This window comes from Camelina sativa, chromosome 14 (genome assembly GCF_030686135.1).
Source record: "Camelina sativa cultivar CO46 ecotype springtype chromosome 14, ASM3068613v1".
NCBI lineage: Eukaryota > Viridiplantae > Streptophyta > Magnoliopsida > Brassicales > Brassicaceae > Camelina > Camelina sativa.
In genome coordinates this window covers 31,960,675-31,985,891 of record NC_141893.1, presented here as the reverse complement: position 1 = coordinate 31,985,891, position 25,217 = coordinate 31,960,675, and the positions used below count along the sequence as shown (strand labels likewise).

Below are 25,217 nucleotides of genomic sequence, written 5' to 3'. Positions count from 1 at the left end.
GGTTTTGCACATGGCTGCGAAGCTTGTTCATTGAGAACTCGGCTCCAAGATTATCGAGCTCCGACCGTCCCTCCTTTGTTCCCGCAACGCACACGGAGACACACCATTGCATCTTGCTGCTCTTCTTTGTATTATATTTTTACTTTATCCTAGAAGCAGAAACACTTCTTTGGTTGCTGACTGAGATCTAAGAGCAGACAGGTAATGTTTTCGTAATGCTTCTCAGACTCTTATTCTGTGCCAATCATATTTTGCTTAGAATATGATTGACTCCTTTCTGCCTTTGGATTCGAATTGAAGCTCATTGCTTACCATACCACCTGTAATCAGTTTAAGTGCATAATTATATCTAATCACAGACACAAAGACAAACACAACCATGTACATCTATAGGAGCTTTGAGTAAACGGACGTGCTTATCAAACGGCTTGTGCATTTTAATATTGATGTTTTGTTATTGAATTAATCAAGATTGTAACATTGCATTCACTCAACAAACCGTATTGTTGTCTTTTTAGCTATGGGTGATTACGGTAGTAAATAACCAAAGTCAAATTATCTAATGAAATTGTAATATTTCTATTATTCACCAACTTTTATTTTTGCCAGTCTTAATTTGGTTTAATAATAGTTCAAAACATATTATACAAAACTTGATTCAGCACACGCTTAAAACTTGAAATACAACAAAATTTTAATGAACATAACAACAATGCAATAAGGAAGAGAGAATGCATCGAGTTTTTAGTCTTAATTTTGCCACATCAGCAAGAGTGCGATTTTGAAGGCGATTAGGGTTTTGTCGTGCGCCGCACGTCCTGCTGCGTCTCGGCGGTCGGCCATCGGTTTTTTCACGATGGTGGAGGGTACTGTCGGGGGTTCGGATACTGTTTCCAGTCCGCAGAAGGAGGTTACGAGTCCTAAATCATATGCTAATGTCGTAGGAGGAAAACCAAGCCTCACGAAGTTTGATTTTGAAGTTTTGGTGGTGGATGGAAAGTCCACAGTCGTTGTTCCAGATGCTATTCTCAATGATTCGGTGCCTTTGTGGGAGGATTTTCTCATTGGTAAGTTCCCGACTGAAGCGCCTCATGTGGCCAAGATCCATGTTATTGTGAACAAGATCTGGAACCTGGGGGATAAAAATATTAAGATCGACGTTTATGCTGTCAATGAAACAACAGTCAAGTTTCGTATCCGTAATGCGTCCGCTCGCCTGCGAGCACTCCGTAGGGGTATGTGGAACATATGTGCTTTGCCAATGATTGTTTCGAAGTGGTCTCCGATAGCAGAGGAGGCCCAACCAGAGATTTGTGCAATGCCTTTGTGGGTTACAATCAAGAATGTTCCACATTCAATATACTCATGGGAGGGGCTTAGCTTTCTCGCAAGTCCGGTGGGTGAACCTAAGAGATTGCACCCGGACACTGAGCTAGTTACTAATTTTGAAGATGCTAAGATTTTTGTGGAAGTGGATCTTATGCAAGAACTACCAAAAACGTACTATTTCACAGTGCATGGAGTTGAAGCCTGTGTTCAATATGAATACCCTTGGCTGCCTAATCGTTGTGGATTCTGCCAAAAGTGGGGCCACTCTGCTGATGGCTGTTTGGCGAAGCTAGCAACTGCATCTTCGTCCCCTGTCTCTGCTCAACCTGTTTTGACAAATACGGCTATTAATGTTCCCGTTAATGTGACGACCACTACGTCAGTGGTGGAGAAAAATATGCCTGTGAAGGAGACCTCTCTGCCAATGGTCGAGAGTGCGGGGAAAGTTACGGATTCCAGCTCCGTTGCATCTTCTGTTCCATTGGCTACTGAACAGGTGGTTTCGGGAATTGCAGAGGAGTGGACAGAAGTTACTACTTCAGGTGGTAAAAAAACGCAAGCAATGCAAAAAAAAACTAGTTTATGGTGCTGTTCAAATTGCTTCTCCCTCACGTTTTGATGCTTTGCGGGATGCTGAGGAACCTGATGCCTGATGCCGATCTTGCTGCGGTTGAGAAGTTTGGAGCTCCTCCTGTCTCTGAAAATGGAACTGAGTCTGTCTTGGCGTCAGCTCGCCAACCATCAACGCCTAAAGATCTTGTTGCTCTTCGTGTGCAGCAATCAAGGAATTCGAAGGATGCTCATAAGTTTTTGTCTAGCTCATCTCAGAAAAATAAGGACGTTGGTCCTAGAAATTTTGCCAAAAAGAACTCCTCTCGCAACCGTTAATGTCGGGTTTTTTTTTTGAATATTCGAGGTTTTAACAAGTCAAATAAACTGGATGTGGTTAAGAAGTGGGTCAGGAAACATGGTTTTCAGTTTGGTTGTCTTCTGGAAACGAAGGTTCAAGTACAAAATGTGGATCGTGTAATGAAAAAGGTTTTTGGTGATTGGCACCTTGTGTCTAACTATGCTTTCAGTCGGTTGGGAAGAATCTGGTTTGTGTCAAGCCCGCAAACAAAGGTTCAGGTTGTTTTCAAGAGTGGGCAGATGGTTACTTGTTCTGTTTAGATGAGTGGTGGTGTGGATGAGATTTGGTTCTCTTTTATCTATGCTTATAATACTGCAGAGGAGAGGAAATCGCTTTGGGCTGATATTAAGAGGCAGCATGATTTAGCTTCTTTTCGAGGTAAGTCGTGGGCTCTGTTTGGAGATTTCAACGAGACTCTGGCCATTGAGGAGCATTCCAATGCTAGCGCCACTCCGTTGTTAACCTCTGGGATGCGTGATTTTCAAGACGTGGTATGTTACTGCTCTTTATTGGAATTGCGAGCTTTGGGTCCGTTGTTTACCTGGAGCAATAATCAAGAAAATGCCCTTATTTGTAAGAAGTTGGACAGAGTTCTTCAAAATGTGGACTGGTCCCAATCATTCCCACAATCATACTATTTGGTGGAGGCTGGGGGATGCTCTGACCATCTTCATGGCAAGATTTACTTTGATTCTAATGTACAGCAGAAGAAGGGACCTTTTAAGTTTACGAATCTTATGGTTTTGCAATCAGAGTTCTTACCAAGTGTTGCAGACTATTGGCAGGGTACTCCAGCTCTCTATCTTTCTACCTCTTCTTTGTTCTTTTTAAGCAAGAAACTCAAGCAGTTAAAACCTGTTTTACGGGAGCAAAGTCGCAACACGCTGGCTGATATTTCTCGGCGAGCAACGGTTGCTTATGAGGATCTTTGTGCAAAACAGCTAGCGTCCCATTTGCATCCTACGCCTCAGGATGTGGTGGAGGAAGCAGCGGCTCATGCTCGTTGGGAGCGGGTTGCAGGTTTGGAGGAGAAATTTCTCAAGCAACGCTCTAAAACTTCACTGGTTGAATGTGGGGGACAAGAATAACCGAGTTTTTTACAATGCCATCACGGAGAGACAGTCTCAGAACTCGATTCATGAGATTGTTGTTCCTAATGGTAATTGTCTTACTGCTATGGATGATATTAAGGCTGAAGGCATTCGGGTTTTTTCACACCTGCTAACGCACAGACCGACTGAGTTCACTGGTATCTCTATTGAAGATTTAAGGGTTCTGTTGCCTTTTCGGTGTTCTATGGACCAGCAACATCGACTTCTTCAAGAGGTTTCAGCAATGGAGGTGAAACAAGTTCTCTTCTCTATGCCTTTAAACAAGTCTCCGGGTCCAGATGGTTTCACGGTGGATTTTTTCAAAAGTACTTGGTCTATCCTTGGTTCGGATCTCACTAAAGCTGTCCAATCCTTTTTTGCGTTTGGTTTTTTGCCAAAAGTTGTTAATGCTACGATCCTAGCTCTTATACCAAAAACCACTTCGGCTAGTGCAATGAAGGACTACAGACCCATCTCTTGCAGTAATGTCTTATATAAGCTTATCTCAAAGCTTTTGGCAAACCGACTCAAGACTATCTTGCCTGGTTTCATTGCACCGAACCAATCTGCATTCATAAAGGATCGGTTACTCATGGAGAACCTATTGCTTGCTACAGAACTTGTAAAGGACTATCATAAGGAGGGATTGACCTCCAGATGTGCGATGAAGATAGATATTTCCAAGGCTTTTGACTCGGTGCAGTGGCCATTTCTCCTAAATGTATTGTCTACTCTTGGTTTGCTGGAGGAGTTCATTCATTGGATCCATCTTTGTGTGTCTACAGCCACTTTATCGATTCAAGTAAATGGGGAGTTGGCGGGTTTTTTTTAAAAGTGAGCGAGGTTTGCGTCAAGGCTGTTCGTTGTCTCCCTATCTTTTTGTCATCTCTATGAACGTGCTGTCTGTTATGCTTGACCGTGATGCGGCTGCGCACAAGGTTGGCTATCACCCTCGTTGTCGTAGCTTAAGCCTTACCCACCTCTGTTTTGCGGATGATATCCTGGTGTTCTCTGATGGGAAAGCTTCTTCAATGGAAGGAATTTTAGAGGTCTTAGGGACTTTACTGCAATATCGGGGTTGTCAATCAGTTTGGAGAAATCAACTCTGTTTTTAGCCGGAGTTACTGGTCACACTAGGGAGGACATCCTTGCTCAATTCCCCTTTGCCTCTGGTTCTTTGCCTGTTCGTTATTTAGGGTTGCCCCTACTTACTCAAAGAATGACGGTCCATGACTGTGCTCCACTCATTGAAAAGATCCGTAGTCGCATTGACTCCTGGAAGCATCGGTTCCTCTCTTTTGCGGGGAGGTTGCAACTGCTTCGTTCAGTCATTGCGAGTCTTACCAATTTTTGGGTTTCGGCTTTCAGGTTACCGAGTGCATGTGTTCAGGAGATAGAACGGCTTTGCAATGCTTTTCTCTGGTCAGGTCCAGAGCTTGATGCCAAGAAAAATAAGCTTGCGTGGGTGGATGTTTGTTTGCCTAAGGAGGAAGGTGGCCTTGGTTTGAGGTTGCTTGTTGAGGTCAACAAAGTTAGCTGTTTCAAATTGATTTGGCGTATAGTATCGGCTGCAGGCTCTCTTTGGGTTAATTGGATCCAGTGTGAGCTGTTGCGAGGGGCTTCTTTTTGGTCAGTAAAAGAGTCAACTACTAGGGGTTCTTGGATGTGGAAGAAACTTCTGAAGTATAGGGCGCTTGCAAAACAGTTTCACAAAATGGAGGTTGGTGATGGTTCACTTACTTCTTTTTGGCATGACAATTGGTGTTCCCTTGTTTGTCTTTTCCCTTTGCTTGGGGACCGATGTTTCATTGAGCTTGGAATCCCTTCACATGCCACAATTGCTTCGGTCCTGCAGGATCATTCAGTCCGTCGTCGGCGCTCTACCATGTTGACCCAGGTTGAGTCGGAAATTATTGCCTTACGGGCTCGTGGTCCTTGTAATCACACTGACACTGCTCTCTGGCGGCGGTTGGATACCCCTTATATTCCTCAGTTCTCCACCTCTGAGACTTGGTTGCAGCTCCGTCGAGTAGGGTCACAAGTGGGTTGGCACAAAAACGTTTGGTTTCAATACTCCATACCAAAGCACTCTTTTCTTTTATGGTTAGCAATCCGTCAGAGGCTTACTACGGGGGATCGTATACTGCAGTGGAACAGGGGTCTGAATCCTTCTTGTGGGTTCTGCAGTGCCCCCCTGGAGACAGTTCCTCATCTGTTTTTTGATTGTGGTTATACTTCATGTGTTTGGCAGGCTATGGCTCGATCCCTCTGCCCTTAATTTTACTCCACTCAACTCTCTCAACTCCTGATCCTCCTCTCGGGAACGAATGTCAAAGGCACAACTTGTTTTCTGTTACGTCTTGCTCTTCAGGCCACAGTCCATACCATTTGGCTGGAGCGTAACCGTCGACGACAAGGAGGCAATCCTAGTACAACAGCTCAGCTCATTAAGTTTCTCGATCGCTTGCTCCGAAACAAACTTCTTGCCTTGCAGCAGCAAACCACGAAGTTTGCAGATGGACTTCAGCTCTGGCTCGCTTCTCATCCCTAATCTGAAATTTCTAAATACATTTACACTCTTTTGAATAACGTTTAGAATAAGGCTGCATTTTTTGTAAAAAGGACTTTTTTTGGTTTGAATATATTTTTACAGTCATTCAAAAAAAAAAAAAAAAAGAGAGAATGCATCGATGAGTGACTTAACAAGTTTTGATGCTTTGTTGCTTGTTTCGGCCAAATCTCTTCATGAACCACTCATGCTTGTATGAAACTGGTATGTATCCCATCGCCAGCCCAAATACAACTCCAGGTGCAAAGCCTAAACCTGCTGCTACCCAACTGAATGATTCTTCTTCTTCTTCTTCTTTTGTGGCCACCAGTTCGGGTTGTGGTGGTGTTGGACCATTAAGTCCGGGGTTTCCTTCATAGGAGGAGCAATTTTGTCATTGAAATTGTGTGCCTTGTGGTATGGAACCTACAAGCTGGTTATGTGACACGTTTACCACTTCGAGAGACGAGAGGGTCCCAAGCTCAGGAGGAATCTCACCAGAAATCTTGTTTTGGGATAGGTCGAGTGACTCAAGATTCATCAAGTTTACCAAAGAAGATGGGATGTGGCCCGTGAAAGCATTGCTTGACAAGTTGAGAATAAGTAGCTCCGTCAGTAGACCAACGGAATCAGGAATAGGTCCATGGAGTTGATTTCCTGAAAAATCGATGGATGTGTAGATTGTAAGGATACGTTCCATTTCCATTGCTACTCCTTTACTCATCAACACAAGTGAATAGTAGGAGTTTCCTGAAGTAATGCACTCTAGTTTTGTATTATTATCTCTCTTGGAGGACATTGCAGTCCAGTTCAAAAGTAATCAGATGGCAAAGTACCAACGAAGTCATTATATAACACATCAATGATTTTCAACTGAGGAAACCCAAACCAAACCCCATCAGAATTATGTAATGTGCCATTAAACTTGTTAGAGCGGAGGACGAGAACTTGAAGTTTCTGCAAAGAATTCAAGTGGAAGGGAAACATGTCGTTGAATGTGTTGCTTCCCATGTTCAAAACTTCCAAGGCAGAGCAACCACCAAGAGAAGCAGGAATTTTTCTCTCTAATCGGTTTTGACTGACGTCAAATGACGTTAAGCTCTTGGCGTTATGAAATATTTCAGGAAGAATGCCGGTGAGTTTGTTGTTACGGAGATTTAGATCTGAGAGAGAACTCATGAGAGTCTCTAAACACTTAGGAATTGAGCCATTGAGGTTGCTATTTGATAGATCTAGAATCCATAGAGAGCTTAGTCCACATACTGATTGAGGTATCTCCCCGGTGAAGTTATTCTTAGAACCCAAAAAATAATAGAGATGCTGCGAGGATGGGATGGAGAGTGGTCCTTGGAAAGCATTTGAACTTAAATCAAGATAACTGATTTGACTCTCAGGAGAAACCTTTAAGGATCCATTGAAACCGCTGAGACAGTTGTTAGAGAGATTCACATTGGACAACATCGGTAGTCTCCACAACCAGTCTGGTACTTGACCTTTGATTTTGTTGTTAAAAAGATCTACTTGTTGTAGTTTTCTTCTGTTTTTTATGAACTCAGGGAACTCAGTGATGTTGCAGCCTCGCAAGTACAATCTCCACAAATTTGGTAGAAAATCCAAATCAGAAGTGATGTTTGTTGTTGAAAGAGGAATGCCTGAGAGAGATAACCAGTCAAGCTGCTTAAGAGGCAAGAAGACATTTAAGTACTCCTGGACCGATGACTTTGTTGTAATTTCTATTTTCAATAGAAAAATATTTTAATTTAGGCAAGAAGAGAGAGATATTCCCAATCCCAGTAAAATCGCTGAATTTGTTATATCTCAAAACGATTTCGGTCAGTGAGGGAATTTTGAGTAGGGATGAAAGAATGTCTCCCGTAAAAGAATTATCTCCAACATTTTGGAAGCAAGAATCTTCCCTGAGAACTTAGAGAGGGAAAGGGTCAAAGAAGTCAAATGTTTGAGGCTGCTAATGGAGTCGGGTATGGGGCCTGAAAAGGCTGTGCTTTTAGTGGACAGCTCTACTAAAGAGTTATTTTCACGAAACATGGGAAGATTGCCTCTAAGATTGGATTGAAGCTTAATCTAATGGACTATAAGCTCGGTATCAGAAGAACACTACTTGGAAATTCTCCAGACATGTTGCAGTGTCTAAGATGTAAAGATCTTAGAGATCGAAGGTTTGAAAACTCATGGGGGATTTCTGAAGAAAATTTTACATTGCTCATATCAAGTTCTCTAAGATTCCTCAAATTTTGAGCAAGTAGATGAAGAAAGGATCCATCAATGGATAAAAACGAAGAATCATCAGAATAAGAAGAAAGATCGAGAGACTTGGAATTTGACACCAACTTGGTTAGCTGAAGAAGGTTGATTGGAATTTGGCCTAATAGTGAAGACTGGGCGAGATTAAGTCTTTTTAGCTCCATGAGTTTGTCAAGTTCGGCTGGGATTGGCGAACCGGTGAAGTTGTTGTAAGCAAGGTTCAAATCACGGAGATGACGCATTCTAAATAGAATGCTCTTGGATTTAAGCGGGCCATGGAGGTTGCTGGAACTAAGGTCTATCCCGATTACTTTGCCCGACTTAGCAGCACAGGTGATTCCATCCCAAGAACAGCAATCACTTTTATTCACCCATGATTCTGTCTTCGGGTAAAAATTCACATCTGGATCAACCCAATCAAGTTTCTGAATCAAAAACTCACTCTTGAACTCAAGAAGAGCATCCCTTTGGTCGGGATGACAAAAGTGTTGTGTAGAAGAAACAAACGTGTTTTGAAAAGTTGAAACAAGAAAAAGGAAACAGAAGGAACGAAGAAGGAACCTCATTTTCTGATTAGACAAGAAAGCTTTCATATTTGTATAAATGAAAAAGTAATATGAAATAGTGATGGTAAATTAGTGTTGCAGGTCACTAACATATATACAAAAAAAAAAACATACACATGAAGCTCAATTGACTTGATGATTTGAAGTCTTTTTGAAGAAAAAACTTTCTTGCTAAAAAACTTATGAGTCCTTCCAAATCCAATAGACTTGACTTGAGAGACCATAAACTCGTTCTTCTTGGCCCCTAAAAAATCATGTTTTAAGAAATTAGAAATTTGGAGTTTAGTGAGGACAATAGAAAAATCAAAGTGCCGTGTAGCTTAAGCCAACTTTTCAACTTTATATGGGAGTTGGGACTCCGTATGGCATTTTTTCTGTGAAATGCTTTCATAGTTGTCCTCTATCCAATTCTAAACCTGAAACATACGTCAGTATTAACTTTCCTAATTTTGCATATCCTTAATTTCGAGCCACAAAACTAATATTACTTTCAATATTATTTAATGAATAAAGACAAAGAACAAAACTTGTAGACTTCGCTATTTTGGTTGAAGAGCTTTGTTCTCAAAACTGTGCTACTTGCATTAGTAAAAAAGCGATGCCCATTGTCTAATATCACCAAACCCATACGCCACGTTTTATCTCTCATCACTGCCTCTTCATCTCTCAAATTTCTGTTTAATCATGTAGTTTCTTACATGATTCTGATGGCAATTGCTATTAAAGTTGACAATCAAATCTAAATCAAAATCTTCTCTTTTGTATAAAGTTGAACTATTTTCTAAATCAACTGGGTCAGAATTGATGATTTGTTTCTGTTTAATCATGTAACTTAAAAGTGTCAAACAGATTAATTTCAAAGCTCCATTATAAACACAGATGTGTGCAGGTTGCTGCCGATTACATTTAACATCTAAGGGCCACTTAAAATAGTTATATATCTTACTAGAAAATTGCCCAGACGATGCGTGACTTTTTTAAATATTATTTTTAATAATTATAATATAATTATGGTTTTATAAAATTAAGTTGGTGTAGTATATATATATAAATTCAAATAATATACATGTCATATAATTATTGTTAATTATATTTATATTTCAAATAATTTACAATGCTAGTTTAGATTATTAGTTTCTAAAATATTCTAGACGCAACTTTTTATCTCGTTAAAATTATATATATATGTTATAAAGGAAATATTTGTTAACTACATAATTGTTGATAGAGCACTAATTCTAAATTTAACAATGAAATGATTGTAAGGTGAGTACGACTTGTTGAATATAGTTTCTCATGGTATAGATAGAAAAGAATGTTTTCCTAATTGATTTGTGACTTTTATCTTTGACAACCTCATTTCTAGGATTTTTAGTGATAAATTTTTGATGTCAGTGTAGCAATGTTTAAAAAGTATTAGGGTAATAAAAAGAAAAAAAAGTGAGTTCATTTAAAAGCTTAAAGGGGTATATTGTAGCAATGTTTGTTGAGAATTCTAAATGAATTATCTAAAATAAAGTTAAAATTTTTAGAGTGGATTCTCTTAAAAATAAGGAATAAAATTTCTTATAATTTAATGTCAAATATAAAAAGAAATTAAAATATGCAAATATGCTTATTTATATAATCTAGTCAATGTAATCAAAACACTGTTTACTTTACTCCACATTTTTACCAATTTAATTTAATGATACAATATATGAAATTTAAATATTTCCCTTCTTTTGTTATTTTTAAATGGTTATTGTATACAAATCTTGATGTTAAGCTTAACCCACTTATAAATTTCTCTAAGTGTAAAAGTTAAAAATGATTACAAGGTTAAGCTACTAGGTTAAAAGTAAAACCTAGATAAGAAGCTGTAAACTGAAAAGTCTCTAAGTTCGTAACTCCTAACCTAAACCTCTGAATTTTCTTTCTCAAATCACCAACTAGAAGAGACAAAGGCAAATTCAAAGCTATTTTCTGAATACTAATCTAATTATACCTTGTTTCTGTTTGTTTTGTTTGTATTAGTTGTGATGATGGTTCGTACATATTGTTTAATTGTTGTGCTCTGTTTTCTTTGTTGTGTTCTGTTTTCTTTGTTGTACTCTGCTTACTTTATGTTTTCAGTTTTTCACTTTCAGTTATAGATTAATATTTATGATATGATTTATGTACGTTTTGTTAAAATTTAGTAGCTGGCAATTTTTTTTTTCTCCAGAAATATAACGACACCATGTCTCAAAATTCTCCAAATATTGATGATTCATCTATTGTAGTAGATGACAAAGCACCTTTGTGGATCTATGTGAAAAGAATTGAGAAGCTGGCTGGAGGAGGTCATGGAGGTTTCAATGCAATTTTTGCAATATTTTGTATGTGAGATCTCGTAGTAGAGTTTTGAGTCATTTGTTACAAGAAGGAATTAAGGGAATTAAAGGATGCTTGAAGGATACTCCTCAACAAAGAGCTCACATGAAAAAACTAGTTGATGAATGCAAGGAGAAGATAAAACGTGCAGCTCCTAAATCAGTCCCATTACCTTAATCATCGAGGAACCCGTCTAGTTCTTCTCTTGATTATGATATGAGCTATAAAGTTCCTGATACAAGTGAGTCTGATCCTAAGAGGAGAAAGGGAATGGGTCTTTTAGATAAAGCATTTAAGAATGAAGCTAGGGAACAATGTGATGGTGAGGTAGCTAGAATGTTCTACACGGCTGGTTTGTCTTTCAACGTTGCGAGAAATCCTCACTACCGCAACTCATATGTGCGTGCATCACAAATTCCAGGATATGTTCCACCTGGGTATAATGCACTAAGAACGACACTTCTTCAAAAAGAAAGAAAGAACATTGATATGCATTTGCAGCCTTTGAAGAACACATGGAAACAAAAAGGAGTTAGTATATGTAGTGATGGTTGGTCAGATCCACAAAGAAGGCCAATATTTAATTTGATTGCTGCAAATGAGAGTGGTCCAATGATGTTAAGGGCGATCAATAGTCAAGGTGAAACAAAAACTGGTGAGATGATTGCAGAACTGATCATAGAATGCATAAAAGAGGTGGGGCATGAGAATGTGGTTCAGGTAGTCACCAACAATGCTTCAAACTGTGTGAAAGCTGGTTCACTTATTTCAGCCAAGTTTCCTACTATCTTTTGGACACCATGTGTGGTACATACATTGAACCTTGCTTTGAAAAACATTTGTTCACCATCAATGGCCACAAGAAACAATGAAGATTTCTATGAAGCTTGTTCTTGGATAAAGTCTGTAAGTGAAGATGTGACTTGGATCAAGAATTTCATTATGAATCATGGAATGAGGCTTGTAATGTTCACCGAACATTGTGACCTTAAGCTCCTCACGATAGCTTCTACGAGGTTTGTAATGTATTTTATAAGTTAAATCTTATTTATATTCTTTAATATGAAGTCTAATTAGATCATTAATTTTGTCTTTATAGGTTTGCCTCCACAGTTGTAATGTTGAAACGATTCAAAAAAATAAAAACTGGTTTACAACAAATGGTAATCAGTCCTAAATGGGATGATTATAAAGAAGATGGTGTGGATAGAGCATCTGTAGTGAAGCAAAAATATTAAATGAGATATTTTGGGATGATCTTGAATATGCTTTATCTTTTACTCTGCCTATCTATAGTGTTATTAGAGCTGCTGATACTGATAAACCTTCCCTTCATCTAGTCTATGAATGGTGGGATAGTATGATTCAAGATGTGAAGAAGGCTATTTTTTTAAAAGAAAGAAAACAACTTGATGATGATTCTGTTTTTTGGAATGCTATTCGTTCTGTTTTGACATCTCGATGGAGCAAAAGCAACACTCCTCTTCATTGTATTGCACACTCTCTAAACCCCAGGTACGTAACTTTTAGTTATACTAATTCTTGTTTACATGCATGCACTAACGTGATCAAAGTCTATTATATATATATAAACGTACGTGTGTCACTTTATGATGGATCATTGCTTTCTTTGTGGCTTATTGAATATTTAAATAGCATACTTTTGTTGGCTGCAAGTATTATAGTTCAGAGTGGCTTGGAGATGAGAACAATAAAAATGCTCCACATCAAGATTTGGAGATTACTAGAGAAACAAAAAAACTGCATCATGAAGTATTTTCCAAACCAAGATGAAAGAAGAGAGGTTAATGTTGAATATTCTAATTTTTCTTTATGTTTGGAAGATTTTGGTAGTGTCGATGCTATTCATGATAGGTCTATTTTAGAACCTTTGAGATGGTGGGCAGTTCATGGTTCTTCAGTACCAACACTCCAAGCCTTAGCTTTTAAGTTGCTTTGACAACCCTCTTCATCCTCATGTTCCGAAAGGAATTGGAGTACTTACAAATTTATACACTCTGCAACAAGAAACAAAATTGTTCCACAAAGAGCTCAAGATTTGGTATTTGTGCACACTAATCTTCGTCTTTTATCAAGAAAGACTTCTGCTTATAAAGAAGGTCCGAATCATATGTGGGATGTAGGAGGTGATCAATTTGATTCTTTGGATGAGATTAATCTAGGGAGACTTGAGTTTGCAGATCTTTCTCTTGATGAACCAGAGTTAGAGGCAGTTGTGTTTGGTAGAGTTGATGAAGACGGTCTCAACCATGACTTGTTGCATAATTTTATATTCAAATGAGTTGTAATTTTTGTAATATTTATATGATTATGTATTGAAATGTTGTTTACAGTGTAATAAGATTCTACTTTTGGTATTCTCTTTATATATATATATATATATATTATTTTTAGTATTTTTAATATATACGCTTCCAACAAGTACCTGCTTCCTATTTTTTCAAAAAATTTCGCTTCGCCGCTTCCAAACGTTTCCGCTTCCGCGTACCCGCTTCCGATTCCATGCAGCTCAGTGTATATGTATCCAAAATGAATGTAAGGCCAAAAAAAATGATTCAATATATCTCTAATTTCTTTCGTTGGGAAGATGTTATGTAATGAAACAACCCAATCCACTTTTTTTGTTTTTAATAAAGTATTAAACTAGTGATTTCATACTTACTAACATCCTACCCGGCTACCAGAATCAATATAAACAGCATAAATAAATAACAACATTCAAGCAGCAATACTCTAATTAATCTAATAATTAATAAACCATTAACCAAACATCAGCATTGTCAAGAACAGTAAGCGAACATCCTAACAATATCTTAATGATCCATCTTTAGCAACCTAATAGAAACCAGACTCTATATAAACGAGCCACTAGAAAATTCTCCTCTTCATCGCCTAGATTCTACAATCACACTTTGCTTTTACCTGCACTCCAAACAAAAATTGAGATAAATGAGTATTATCAAAAATATTCTATGAGGCGATCCTACCATCTACTGGGCTATACACACAATCAAAAAGACAAACAGAAACAATACACGAAAACAAGCAAACCAGACAACTCTGAACACATGCGTCGAACGACACTCCTCGTCGTCACGGTCGACACTGCGCCTTGCGTCGATCGATGCAACCTCACGTCTCCACCAGATCCCTAGCTGCGTCGATCGATGCACTTCTTGCATCAATCATTGCAACCTAGCGTCTCCACGAAATCCCTAGCTACGTCGATCAATGCGCTCCTTGCGTCAATCAATGCAGTCACGTGAAGCATCACCGAACAAAATCTCTTTCGACTGCTCTCGGCTCCAACTATCACCATTACATCCGTGATGCCAAATCCGCCCTCCACATGCCACGGACACCACGACAAACACTCACATAAAAGCACACAAGCAATCAAACAAACAAAATCACACAAAACAAACATAACACACATCTAATCGCTTAGATAAGCCATGGTCATGCATTCACCTCTTAAACAAAAATATTTTGAACAAAAAAGACGAGAATCACAGCACAACAAGCTTTCCACGACGTCCTTAGCCACATATCTCCACTCCAGGAACAGATCTACCCAGAAACGGCTTAGAGCTTCTGAGAAATGCTCACAGAAACTTTCAGAGAGAAAAGTCTTTTTCTTAAGTGTTTAGAACGACAAAAAGACAAACCCCAGCTCTAAGGGGTCGACTTCAATATATGAACCTGATAGACAGGTTTTCACCCAGGGTACCAATTCCCTATGCAGTTGTAGTACAAAGGGTTATCAATCCAAATGGTTGTCTAGTGCTAGCAGGAAGGATATGATCAGTACAATACAAGTCAAACCAAGCTGATCGGGTTTTTGTTCTAACAGTCCTAAAATGAATGAAAGAAAAGAATATAAACAAAGAAACAACTCGACCTAAGCACTCGATGCAAGCAATCAGGTACAGGATCGAGTGGGGTGATCGAGTAAGAAAATGCGATATGAACAGCTCGAGGTATTACTCGATATAGGTTATCGTGTACCTGATCGGGTAAGTGGTCAAGTAAGTAAAGAAAATGTAAACAATTAAAATACGAAAGCTCCTAAGGATGGGGTTATCGAATCCTAAGCATTCTTGACCAGTAAGGATGCCTTACATGCCTCAAGCAATTATTTCCTAGAAAATGAACCTCTAAAACTTTGTTACCACACTCTCGCACTAGCAACAATCAACCTTAATCACATCACCACACTGTCTCACTAGCAATATGACCAAGCAGGCATTAAGAAAGATTCATTATTGTCAGTAGACTTAAACTCATCTAATTTCTTACTAAGAGTCATCTAATCTCAACCTCTCGGTCTGTTGACAACATTAAGAACACCAACCTAGAAGGAAATCTATCAATCATTTACAATCAAGCTAAGGCATCCTAACCGATCAAGAACACAAAATCATCTATCCCATCCCTAGAAACTTTACTACACTACTCGGACATGATAACAAGGAACAAAACAACGAAAATGAATGATAATTGCATTGTATTAAAAGATAGAGTAGAGTAGAAAGAGTACAAGATAGAAATCTAAGAAAAACTACAAAAACTATGAAATAAAAATGTAAAAATGGAAGAGAAAGTGTTTGAGTCGCTCGGTTCTCTCACAGAAGCTCTCGCTCTCTGGTTTGAGGGTCTGCAGCGTGCTCCTTTGCGAGTTAGGAGAGGAGGGGTTTATATATGGAAACCCTTTTGACCTAGTTTCCCAGACCTGCCCGATGGTCTACTCGATGGGGTACACGAGTGTGTAGTCGGGTTACTCCTCGGGTGGATTTTCGGGTTGTTCTTCATGCTCTTGGATCCTCCTCGATCGTGTTGGGGTTCGGACTTGTTTTTGCAGCTGGATGGCTCCTTCGGGTACATGCTCGGGTTGTCTTTGTTTTTCCCTATTTTTGGCTCTTTAGCACCTGTTTTCATCCAAAATATGCAAACGCATAAATGCAACACCCTAAATGGTCTAAAAGTGGATTCCTACAGTAAATGACCTAAAAATGCTAAGTTAGAGGTATGAAGAATGCAAAATATGGACAAAAAAGGATGCTAAAAACATATAAATTAGAGAGTTATCAGAACTATAGAGTTATCTCGTTAAATCGTGCTAAACCGGAAAAATTAGAATTAACCCGCATGTGAACCAACCACTAGTATCGATCGATGTCCTCCCTTTGCGTCGATCGATGCACGAACCGGAAATCCAGTTTGCGGGTGTTACATGAAATCTGTTTTTTTTCTAAACCATTTATTTCATTAAGCATAAAATTCATACAAAAGTTTATACATCCAAATTTAATATAAAAAAAAAATTTGAGTTCAAAAATTCTAAAATTTCATTCATCTGACGAGATCTTAGCCACTTCATTTAGTATTTTCATCCAAAAACGGATGTTCAAACTCTAAATAAAGTTAACAAACTCTTGCTAATCACTTTAAGTTAAACCAAATATGACACTGTGGATATAGGGATATGTTTTGTTGGATAAAACTCTATTCAAATGTATAATTCTTTCATTTTTTTAAAATTATAATGTTGGAAAACGATAACCTCATGTATGACCAAATACATAGGATCCCTTGTTTAAGACTAAAAACAGTAAAAAAAAAATACGTAATAAAGAATAGCATTGTTACCCTGATATAGTTCCTTTAAAGGCAAGTGTTTGGAAAAGAAAGTGCCCCCTAAAAATTCAGCATTTTATGAGGCAAGCCCTTTCTGGCTGTCTCTCGGACGAAACTGTTAATCATGCCTTTTTTGAGTGTCCACCCGCACGTCATGTTTGGGCCCTTTCCAATGTCCCGATGGGCACAGTTGGTTTTCCCACAGCGTCGGTTTTTGCAAATATGGATCATTTCCTAGGCTCACAGAATCCAGGATCACATGTTGTAGCTTTCCCATGGATTATGTGGTATATTTGGAAAGTTAGGAACGCGAAGGTGTTTGAGAATGTGGTAGAAAAGCCGGACGATGTGGCACGAATGGCAGCCTGCGAGGCAACGGGATGGTTTACGGCTCAGGTTGAGGAGGAGGTTATTACGGCTCCAACGGTCACTGGGCCTCGGTTAGAGAGAGGTAGCGGGTCTCTTCCATCTGTTTTTACCGGATTCCGTTGTTTTGTTGACGGTTCTTGGATTGCCACAGAAAAGTTTGCTGGTGCAGGCTGGGTGTGTAGCTCGTCCCAAGGATCATTTTCACTTATAGGTACCTCAAATTTTCTACGCAGTCTCTCACCACTTCACGCTAAGGTGGAAGCATTTATGTGGGCTTTGCGATGCATGATAGGACACGATTTCAAGGAGGTGGCTTTTTTTCTCAGAATGCTCCGATTTGGTGAAGATGGTGTCTTCACCGTCTGACTGGCCAGCTTTTTCTGCCTATCTTTATGACATCAAAGTGGATATGGAGAAATTCTCAAGTTTCTCTTTGACTTTGATCTCAAGGACTGCAAATGTGCTTGCGGATCATTTAGCACGACAAGTTCGTACTCAACCGCATGTGGTTACATATATTAACAGTTCCTTTCCATATTGGCTTGTTTGAGTCAATCCTTTATCTTTGTTGTTAAAAAAAAAAGAAAGGAATAGCATTGAAGAGGTAATAACACATGTAGAATTAATAAAAATTGGTGGTTCAGTTGTAAAACTAATTTGTAAGGTTTTTTTTTAAGTTGATCATTCTTTCAATAATTTTGTGAAGTGATTACTGTAGAAATGTCGATGAGAGATGAACACCTTTAATCAGTTTAATGTTTAGGAAATAGTATATTAACTCTCATGAAATATACAATAGGAATTACACATGTTTATATAGAGAATAGAATGATAACCTAATTAACCTACTTTCCATAAGTATAAACCATGTAATTATTAAGTTTGCTTGAGAGGGTTGGAGTTTTCTTAGTTATGGAGAGAGATCCGATGAGTTTTTTTTTTCTTTTCTTCAAGGCAAACAAAAGAACGACAAAGATATTGAAAGAATTTTTTTTTCAGACAATTAAATGGAAAGAAGCAGCTTGAGGAAACAATAATAACAACAATTTTTTTTTTTAATTCAAAAGAAATTTGGTTTGATTAAGAAGCTTATAATAAGCTTGAATGATAGAAGTACTTTATGCTTGAAAATAAAAATTATAAAAGAGAAGCGCTTGACTTAGATTCAGAGGTCTAAGATAATAGACTTGAATAAGAGAAGCTTGATGGCTTACATTTAGAGATTCATGATAAACTTGAATGTGGAAGTACTTGGCTTAACAAAAAAAAATTATATATAAAAGAAATATATATATATATAGCTTAGATACAGGAACAGAGCCGATCGTTAAATCATTGTGGCTCTGATACAATGTAGATAGGTTAATGAGAGATGAACACCTTAGTGTTTAGAAAATAATAAATTGATTCTCATGAAATATACAATAGGGATTACACATGTATATATAGAGAATAGAATGATAACGTAATTAACCTACTTTTCATAAGTATAAAATATCGTAATTATTAACAAATATACTCAATAATATTAGACATATTCTAGATCCTTCTATAATTACTACATTTGATATAGTTTATCATTACATATCTGAAAATATCCTAAATGGTTTTTTTCAAATTTTTCTTTTTGATAGTTAATATAGAAGTTTTGAAATAGTAATATGGTAATTTTTTTTCACATCATTTGGATCGACGATGTCGAACCTATAAAGATAATCTCTAATATGTGGAGTAATGCGACTATTTGGAGCCAAAATCTAACACTTCATTTATTTTCTATGTTTATATGGGTATATTAAAGTATATCTTACCAAATTATAAGAAGTGACAATATATGGTTAATTGCATATGGCTTTGTTTCCTTCTTAACTACCAAGATGGACCATGGAAAGGGAAATCAACTGTAGGTAATACAGCAGCGTTTAAAGTCTTTGCAATATGTAACAACATGGCACTGTTCACGTCATTGAGCATTGTTAATTTGTTATTCTTCTCGTTAGCATTCATACCGTACCAGAGGAAACCCTTGAAAAAATTACTAGTGGCCACGCACAGGATGATGTGGGTTTCTGTAGGGTTCATGGCAACGGCTTATGTTGCGGCATCTCGGGTGACCATACCTCATTTCCCCGGATGATGATGCTTGTTTCCGGCTATTGTCTCCATTGCAGGTGGATCATTGACGGTTCTCTTTTCTTTCTAGGAGTTGAGACAATCAGTCATTGGTTTAAGAAGATGCATCGCGTACGAGGAGGACTACCGGTTTCTTTTATAAAGAAAACCCGTGTAAGAGATATACCTCCCATTACAAGGGCCAGCTCAGATCATACAATGCCTTCCCTTGCAAGGACATCCTCAGACTTGGCCTCCTCCGAAGGATCAGGCTACTTCACCTATTGAATCTTTTGGATAAAGTGTCTAGGGAACGTAAACAAGTACTGTACCACCTATGTTGTTTCTTTTAAGAGTGAAAGTCCATAGAATATTGTCATATATAAATGATGTTTAAAATGATTAGTGTTAATCTATTACGAGTGTTTCACAGGGATTTTATCATAGATATTTTAGAGAATTATTAATTGTAAAAGCATCTCTCTATTGATTATTTAGGGAGGGAGAGCGATTTTTTTTATTTATTTTAAAAATGAAAAAAATAATATGAAAGTGTCTTTAAACTCATTCTGAGGTGTTACTACGTAGACATTTTTTATTTCCAAAGTATAGATGTTTTTTTTTTAATTTTATAACTAAATTATATTTAAGACACCTATGAAAATATTTGGGATAAAGATGGTCTAAATCTCAGTTTCTTCGTGGCAAAAAATATTGTAGTTTACACTATCCCATATTCCACATTTACGTGTTTATATATGTTTCTAAAACGTACGTGTACACTTTATTCTTTGTAACGTACGTCTCTGGCTCATCAATAACTAGATGCTATATATAGAAGCTTCGAACATGCAGATTTTTTAATTAAAAAGGAAAAAAAAATGGATAGAGAAGAAAATCTCCAAAAGCATGCACTTGCATGTCTAGTTACCGGCCGGTTGAGTGAAAATAACCCAAATCTCTCTAGTGGAATACGTGTTGTTATCCACTTGCTATAACTTTTTTGGAGTAGGTAAGGGAATTAACTTGGTTATAAACTCATAATCAAGTCATTTATTTGTCTATTTAGTCACTCTTTAAAGTTAAAGTTAGTATATATCCCGGTTCCGGTATAAGAAACGAGAAAGAACTTTTTGAATTCAACGTGAGCTATGATCGTTAATTAAATAACTAACATAGACTACTAATGATAATGATGTTTAAACTTTCTTTAATTAATAGTAGAAAATCTGTGGGCACAAGAAGAAAACAAAAGATAAGCCAATCCATTAATCAAGGCGTAAAGACAGAAGGTGTTAAGTGTCGACTTACCAAGTCGTTTAATAAAAAAATAAAATAAATGACCTTTCACGACTCACATACGGTCTTGGGTCTCCTCCTACCGTCAAAAATTTAAGGGTGTAAATGATAACTGCGGTTGGTGCGGACAAATCCATCTGCGGACCCAGACTGTTTTATTTTAAGTGTAGACAATAAATTGCTGCGGTCCAACTCTATTTGTAAACAAAAACGGTCTGCAGTTAGTCCGCTGTGATTTTATCTCTAGATTTTTTGAATTGCACCACTGTAAATTACATTTAATGAATGGTGAATAAAAAATTGTCTAAACTGCATACAGATTTGTCCACCATAACCGCTGTAACCATTCATACCCTAAGTCTTCTATCTTCAAGAAACTGAAGAAAGAATCCAAAAGAATTGCGGTTAACCGACGCGGCTTTCATCCCTTGAATCTTTATCCACGTGTTACTACTTATCCACGTGGTACGAGAGTATCCAGGAAGAAAAGAAACAAAAAAATAATTAAAAGAGGGCGGCTGGGCTGATTTAGCTGATATGAGTCAAAAAAACGTTATTATAATAAATGATATTTTTGTCGAAACGGCTTCGTTGTCTGACGCGAGAGAGAGCGTTTTTTTGCATTAAACCGCGGTTCTGAGTCGCGCGTCCTCGTGTTTGTGCCACGTTTCCGGTAATTCTCTCAAATGTGATGTTGCTTTTTTTTTCTTTCTTTTTGTAAATTTTCCATATTCTAATGCCAATATATGCGTTAATATTAAGTTTACTACACAATAGACTGAAGCCTCAAGGCATAACTCAAAGGGGTTTTCCGAAATGTATAAACCGAAAAACATGGTAGTGAAACATGGTAGTATACCGAATCCACTTTTCGGATCATTAAAAATTGATGAAATTTGTTGTGTAATCTTGAAGTAGATTGGGGCTCAAGTAAAGTATATTTAGGAGTAATCTAGATATACACTTATAAGAAGAATAGGAAGTTACGAATTATGTTAAATTTCCTTTTGTTAAGAATTTTTCTCTTTCTATGCCTTAAGCACAGCATATATATACCAAGTTGTGGTAATGCTTGAAGGTTGTAAGGTTTGAGTTATTTTACCTAAAGAGAGAGTTTTAATAAGAAGAGATTTTTCTTATTAAGTTTGTGTGTTAATATTTGGTATCAGAGCTTAGGAGAAACCCTAGAAGCTCACCATGGTTGACGTGAAGACGGCTGACGAAGGCGAGTTGAAGTCCAAGGAGATATCACCTTCCTCTATCAAGTGTCCGATGCTGAACAACACTAACTACACCGTATGGGAGATAATGATGAAGATTGCCCTAAAGGTCAATAAGGTATGGAGACAATTGATCCAGGTTCGAAGGATGAAGAGAAGAATAACATGGCAATTGCCCTGTTATTCCAATCCATAACGGAGGCATTGACACTGCAAGTAGGAGATCCCGATACATTTAAAGGAGTCTGGGATGCAATCAAGACAAGACATATGGGAGCTGACAGAGTAAAGGAGGCAAGGTTACAAACCTTGATGAATGAATTCGACAAACTTAAGATGAAAGAAACCGACAATATTGATGTATACATAGGAAAACTTTCAGCAATTGCTTCTAAATCCGCATCCCTTGGAGAAACTATCGAGGAACCTAAGCTCGTGAAGAAGTTTTTGAGGAGTTTACCAAGGAAGAAATATATACACATCGTTGCCTCACTCGAACAAGTACTTGATCTAAACCATACTACCTTTGAAGAGATTATTGGGAGACTCAAAGTATATGAAGAAAGGATCTGTGAAGAAGATGAGGAACAAACCGAAAGCCAAGACAACTTAATGTATGCAAGCTCCGACTCTCAAGGCTACTATCAAGAAAGAAACAGTGGTTTCAGAGGAAGAAGACGAGGAGGTCGCTCAGGATGGAGAGGAAGAGGTCGAGGTCGTTACGGACAGTTTAATGGACCTCAAGATAAGGACAAAGATGCATCATCGATAACATGTTTTCGATGTGATAAATTGGGACATTACACATCTAATTGTCCTGATAGACTGCTAAAACTCTAGGAAACCCAAGAGAAGGGACCAACTGATGAAACTCAAGATTCTCATGAATTAATGGTGCATGAGATCGTTTATCTTAATGAGAAGAAGGTAAAACCAAGCGTTTTTGATTCTGACCTGGACACAAGGAATGTGTGGTATCTCGACAATGGAGATAGTTATCACATGAGTGGAAACCGAGATTTCTTTCTCAAATTGGATGAAGCAATTACGGGAATGGTGAGGTTTGGAGATGATTCACAAATCAATATACGAGGTAAAGGCTCAATTCGTTTTGTGTTTGAGAATGGAGTATAGAAAGTGCTAAACAATGTATATTAAATACCGGATCTGAAGAGTAACATCATAAGCCTTGGTCAAGCTACTAAAGTTGGATGTGAGGTGCGAATGAAAGAAGATCTATTGAGAATCTATGATCGACTAGGAGGCTTCTTGATAGAAACTAGACGATCTAGGTATCGTCTATACAAGGTCCTTCTTGAAGTCGAAAACTTCAAGTGCTTGCAGTTAGCATCTTCGACAGACTCCACCAAATGGCATGCAAGGCTGGGTCATGTGAATGTTGAAACAATGAAGACAATGATCAGTAAAGAACTAGTAAGTGGCATACCAAGCATCGTAGTCGAGAGAGAGGTATGTGCATCGTGCTTACTTGGAAAGCAAGCGAGACAATCCTTCCCACAATCTACCTCAAATCGAGCCTCTTCAATTCTTGAACTGATTCACGGAGATCTTTGTGGTCCAATCACACCATCGACCCCTTCTCACAAAAGGTATATATTCGTGATTATTGATGACCACTCTCGATATATGTGGACTACTCTTTTGAGAGAGAATAGCGAAGCATTAGAAAAGTTCAAAGCATTCAAGAAACTCGTCGAACAAGAAACTGGAGCTACGGTTAAGGTATTTCGCACAGATAGAGGTGGAGAATTTGTCTCTCACGATTTTCAGAGCTTCTGCGATAAATGGGGAATTCAGCGGCATCTGACTGCACCATACTCTCCTCAACAAAATGGTGTAGTACAAAGACGTAATAGGACGCTTATGGAGATGACTCGAAGCATCTTGAAACACATGAACTTACCTAATTACCTTTGGGGAGAAGCTGTGAGGCATGCTACTTACTTAATCAATAGAGTTGGAACAAGATCAGTAATTGGGAAGACACCATATGAAGCATTTAAAGGAAGAAAGCCGAATGTTGGACATCTCAGAGTTTTTGGGTGTTTGAGTTATGCAAGAACTGAAACAATTGGAATAAAAAAACTCGATGATAGATCTAGAGTTCTGGTTCTTTTAGGTACAGAACCCGGTTCAAAAGCATATCGCCTTCTTGATCCCACAACCAAGAAGATTTGTGTGTCTCGTGAAGTTGTCTTTGATGAAAACAAAAGTTGGTTCTGGAACGACAAGGAGGATGGTTTTGTTAAAGAATCTGGAACATTCATTATTCTTGGAGAAAATGGAGGTAACGAAACAGAGCATGCTACTACCGAAACAGAGGAACTTGTTAATGATGATGAGGAAAGCGGAAATGTTCCAGAAGAAGGAGACGATGATAATTCAGCGAAAAGTGAGAAGGTAATTGTTGATACGAGAAACAACAAATAGATAGTTTTGGAAATGGAATATGATCTGGGCAGACTTTCGGTTTAAATCAATAAAAACAAAGAAGAATGACGAACTGGATTTTGTATTGAATATTTTTCTTGTTCTCGGTTAAAAATTACATGCCTTTCCTCAACCTAGATTCCTCTATTTAAACACAAAACAATCTCCTAACAATTTCCTCTATCTCCTCCGAAGATCTTGGCTCGTGATCCCGCGATCTCGCAGCTGACTCGACGCGCCTCCTAAACGGACCCTTCTCCTGGGCCCATAACGGATCCTTATTGGGCTTCTCCTATGGGCCTGCCTATCGTCGAAACCCAACCCCAACAAATGCCCCCAGCCTTTTAATCTAACCGCAAAGATTAAAAGGCGAATATTCGGAAAATCTTTTGACGTTTCGGTTTCGCGATCCTCCTCGGGGCGAACACGCCGAATCTCGGCTTCCGAGATCTTGTGATGATTATCTTCTCTCTCTTGTAATCCGACGGTGGAGACGAACGGAATGGACGGTCCGGATTAGAAGAGTGAGATTCGTGGGATTTCAAAAACCGATACCATGACTTATAAGTCATTAGTCACATGTCTTGTCATAACCGCACACCCATCCACTACTTCAAGGTAATCTCTTCCTTTTTCTTCTTCTTTCCTTTTTTTTTACTTACTACTTAAACGCTTTTAGGGTTCTTTCTTTTTCTCGTAAGATCGCTTCTTTCTTTAAGCTAGTCAATCCCGTAGTCGCCTTTTTTTTCTATTTTCGTTTTTATGGCGCCTCTTGAGCTTTGCGGAAACCATATTCCCCCGATCACTTCCGATAAACACCTCGCTGACCTTCTTCAGAAACACGGTGTACCTCAGGGGGTCGAGATAATGCTCTCTCCCGGGGGCCCGTTCACTCCGGAGACTGTTCCCACGAACTTTTGCTGCGCCTATACGACATACTTCAAGCGGTGTGGGCTCGTGTTTCCTATCCCGAGAATCATCCTGCAGATCCTCCAACGCCTTCGAATGGCACTCCTCTAGATGTGTCCAAACTTCGTTCGACACGTC

At 38.3% G+C, this 25,217-nt stretch overlaps 3 protein-coding genes and 4 pseudogenes across 3 annotated transcripts; 6 read left to right on the top strand and 1 right to left on the bottom strand.

The window, feature by feature from the left end:
- The first annotated feature begins 621 nt into the window (after positions 1-621).
- LOC147928900 (uncharacterized) lies at positions 622-8,675 on the top strand. Its single transcript, XM_087483130.1, has one exon. It carries the CDS (start codon positions 857-859, stop codon positions 1,946-1,948), a length of 1,092 nt encoding a protein of 363 aa, XP_087339256.1. The 5' UTR covers positions 622-856; the 3' UTR covers positions 1,949-8,675.
- On the top strand, positions 1,960-5,881 carry LOC147928901 (uncharacterized; annotated as a pseudogene).
- On the bottom strand, positions 6,011-8,744 carry LOC104778251 (receptor-like protein 7 pseudogene; annotated as a pseudogene).
- A 2,183-nt stretch (positions 8,745-10,927) lies between these two features.
- LOC147928899 (uncharacterized) lies at positions 10,928-13,363 on the top strand (annotated as a pseudogene).
- Positions 13,364-16,941: 3,578 nt separating this feature from the next.
- Positions 16,942-17,454, top strand: LOC147928898 (uncharacterized). The gene has a single exon (XM_087486313.1). The coding sequence runs from the start codon at positions 16,942-16,944 to the stop codon at positions 17,452-17,454; it is 513 nt and encodes a 170-aa protein (XP_087342439.1).
- A 1,468-nt stretch (positions 17,455-18,922) lies between these two features.
- On the top strand, positions 18,923-19,488 carry LOC147928897 (uncharacterized; annotated as a pseudogene).
- A 2,351-nt stretch (positions 19,489-21,839) lies between these two features.
- LOC147928896 (uncharacterized) lies at positions 21,840-22,559 on the top strand. Its single transcript, XM_087486312.1, has one exon. It carries the CDS (start codon positions 21,840-21,842, stop codon positions 22,557-22,559), a length of 720 nt encoding a protein of 239 aa, XP_087342438.1.
- The last annotated feature ends 2,658 nt before the right edge of the window (positions 22,560-25,217 follow it).

Excerpts from the sequence above, each read along its gene's own strand:
- LOC147928900 (XM_087483130.1), top strand. The coding sequence starts at position 857 with ATGGTGGAGGGTACTGTCGGGGGTTCGGATACTGTTTCCAGTCCGCAG.
- LOC147928898 (XM_087486313.1), top strand. The coding sequence starts at position 16,942 with ATGGATCATTTCCTAGGCTCACAGAATCCAGGATCACATGTTGTAGCT.
- LOC147928896 (XM_087486312.1), top strand. The coding sequence starts at position 21,840 with ATGGAGACAATTGATCCAGGTTCGAAGGATGAAGAGAAGAATAACATG.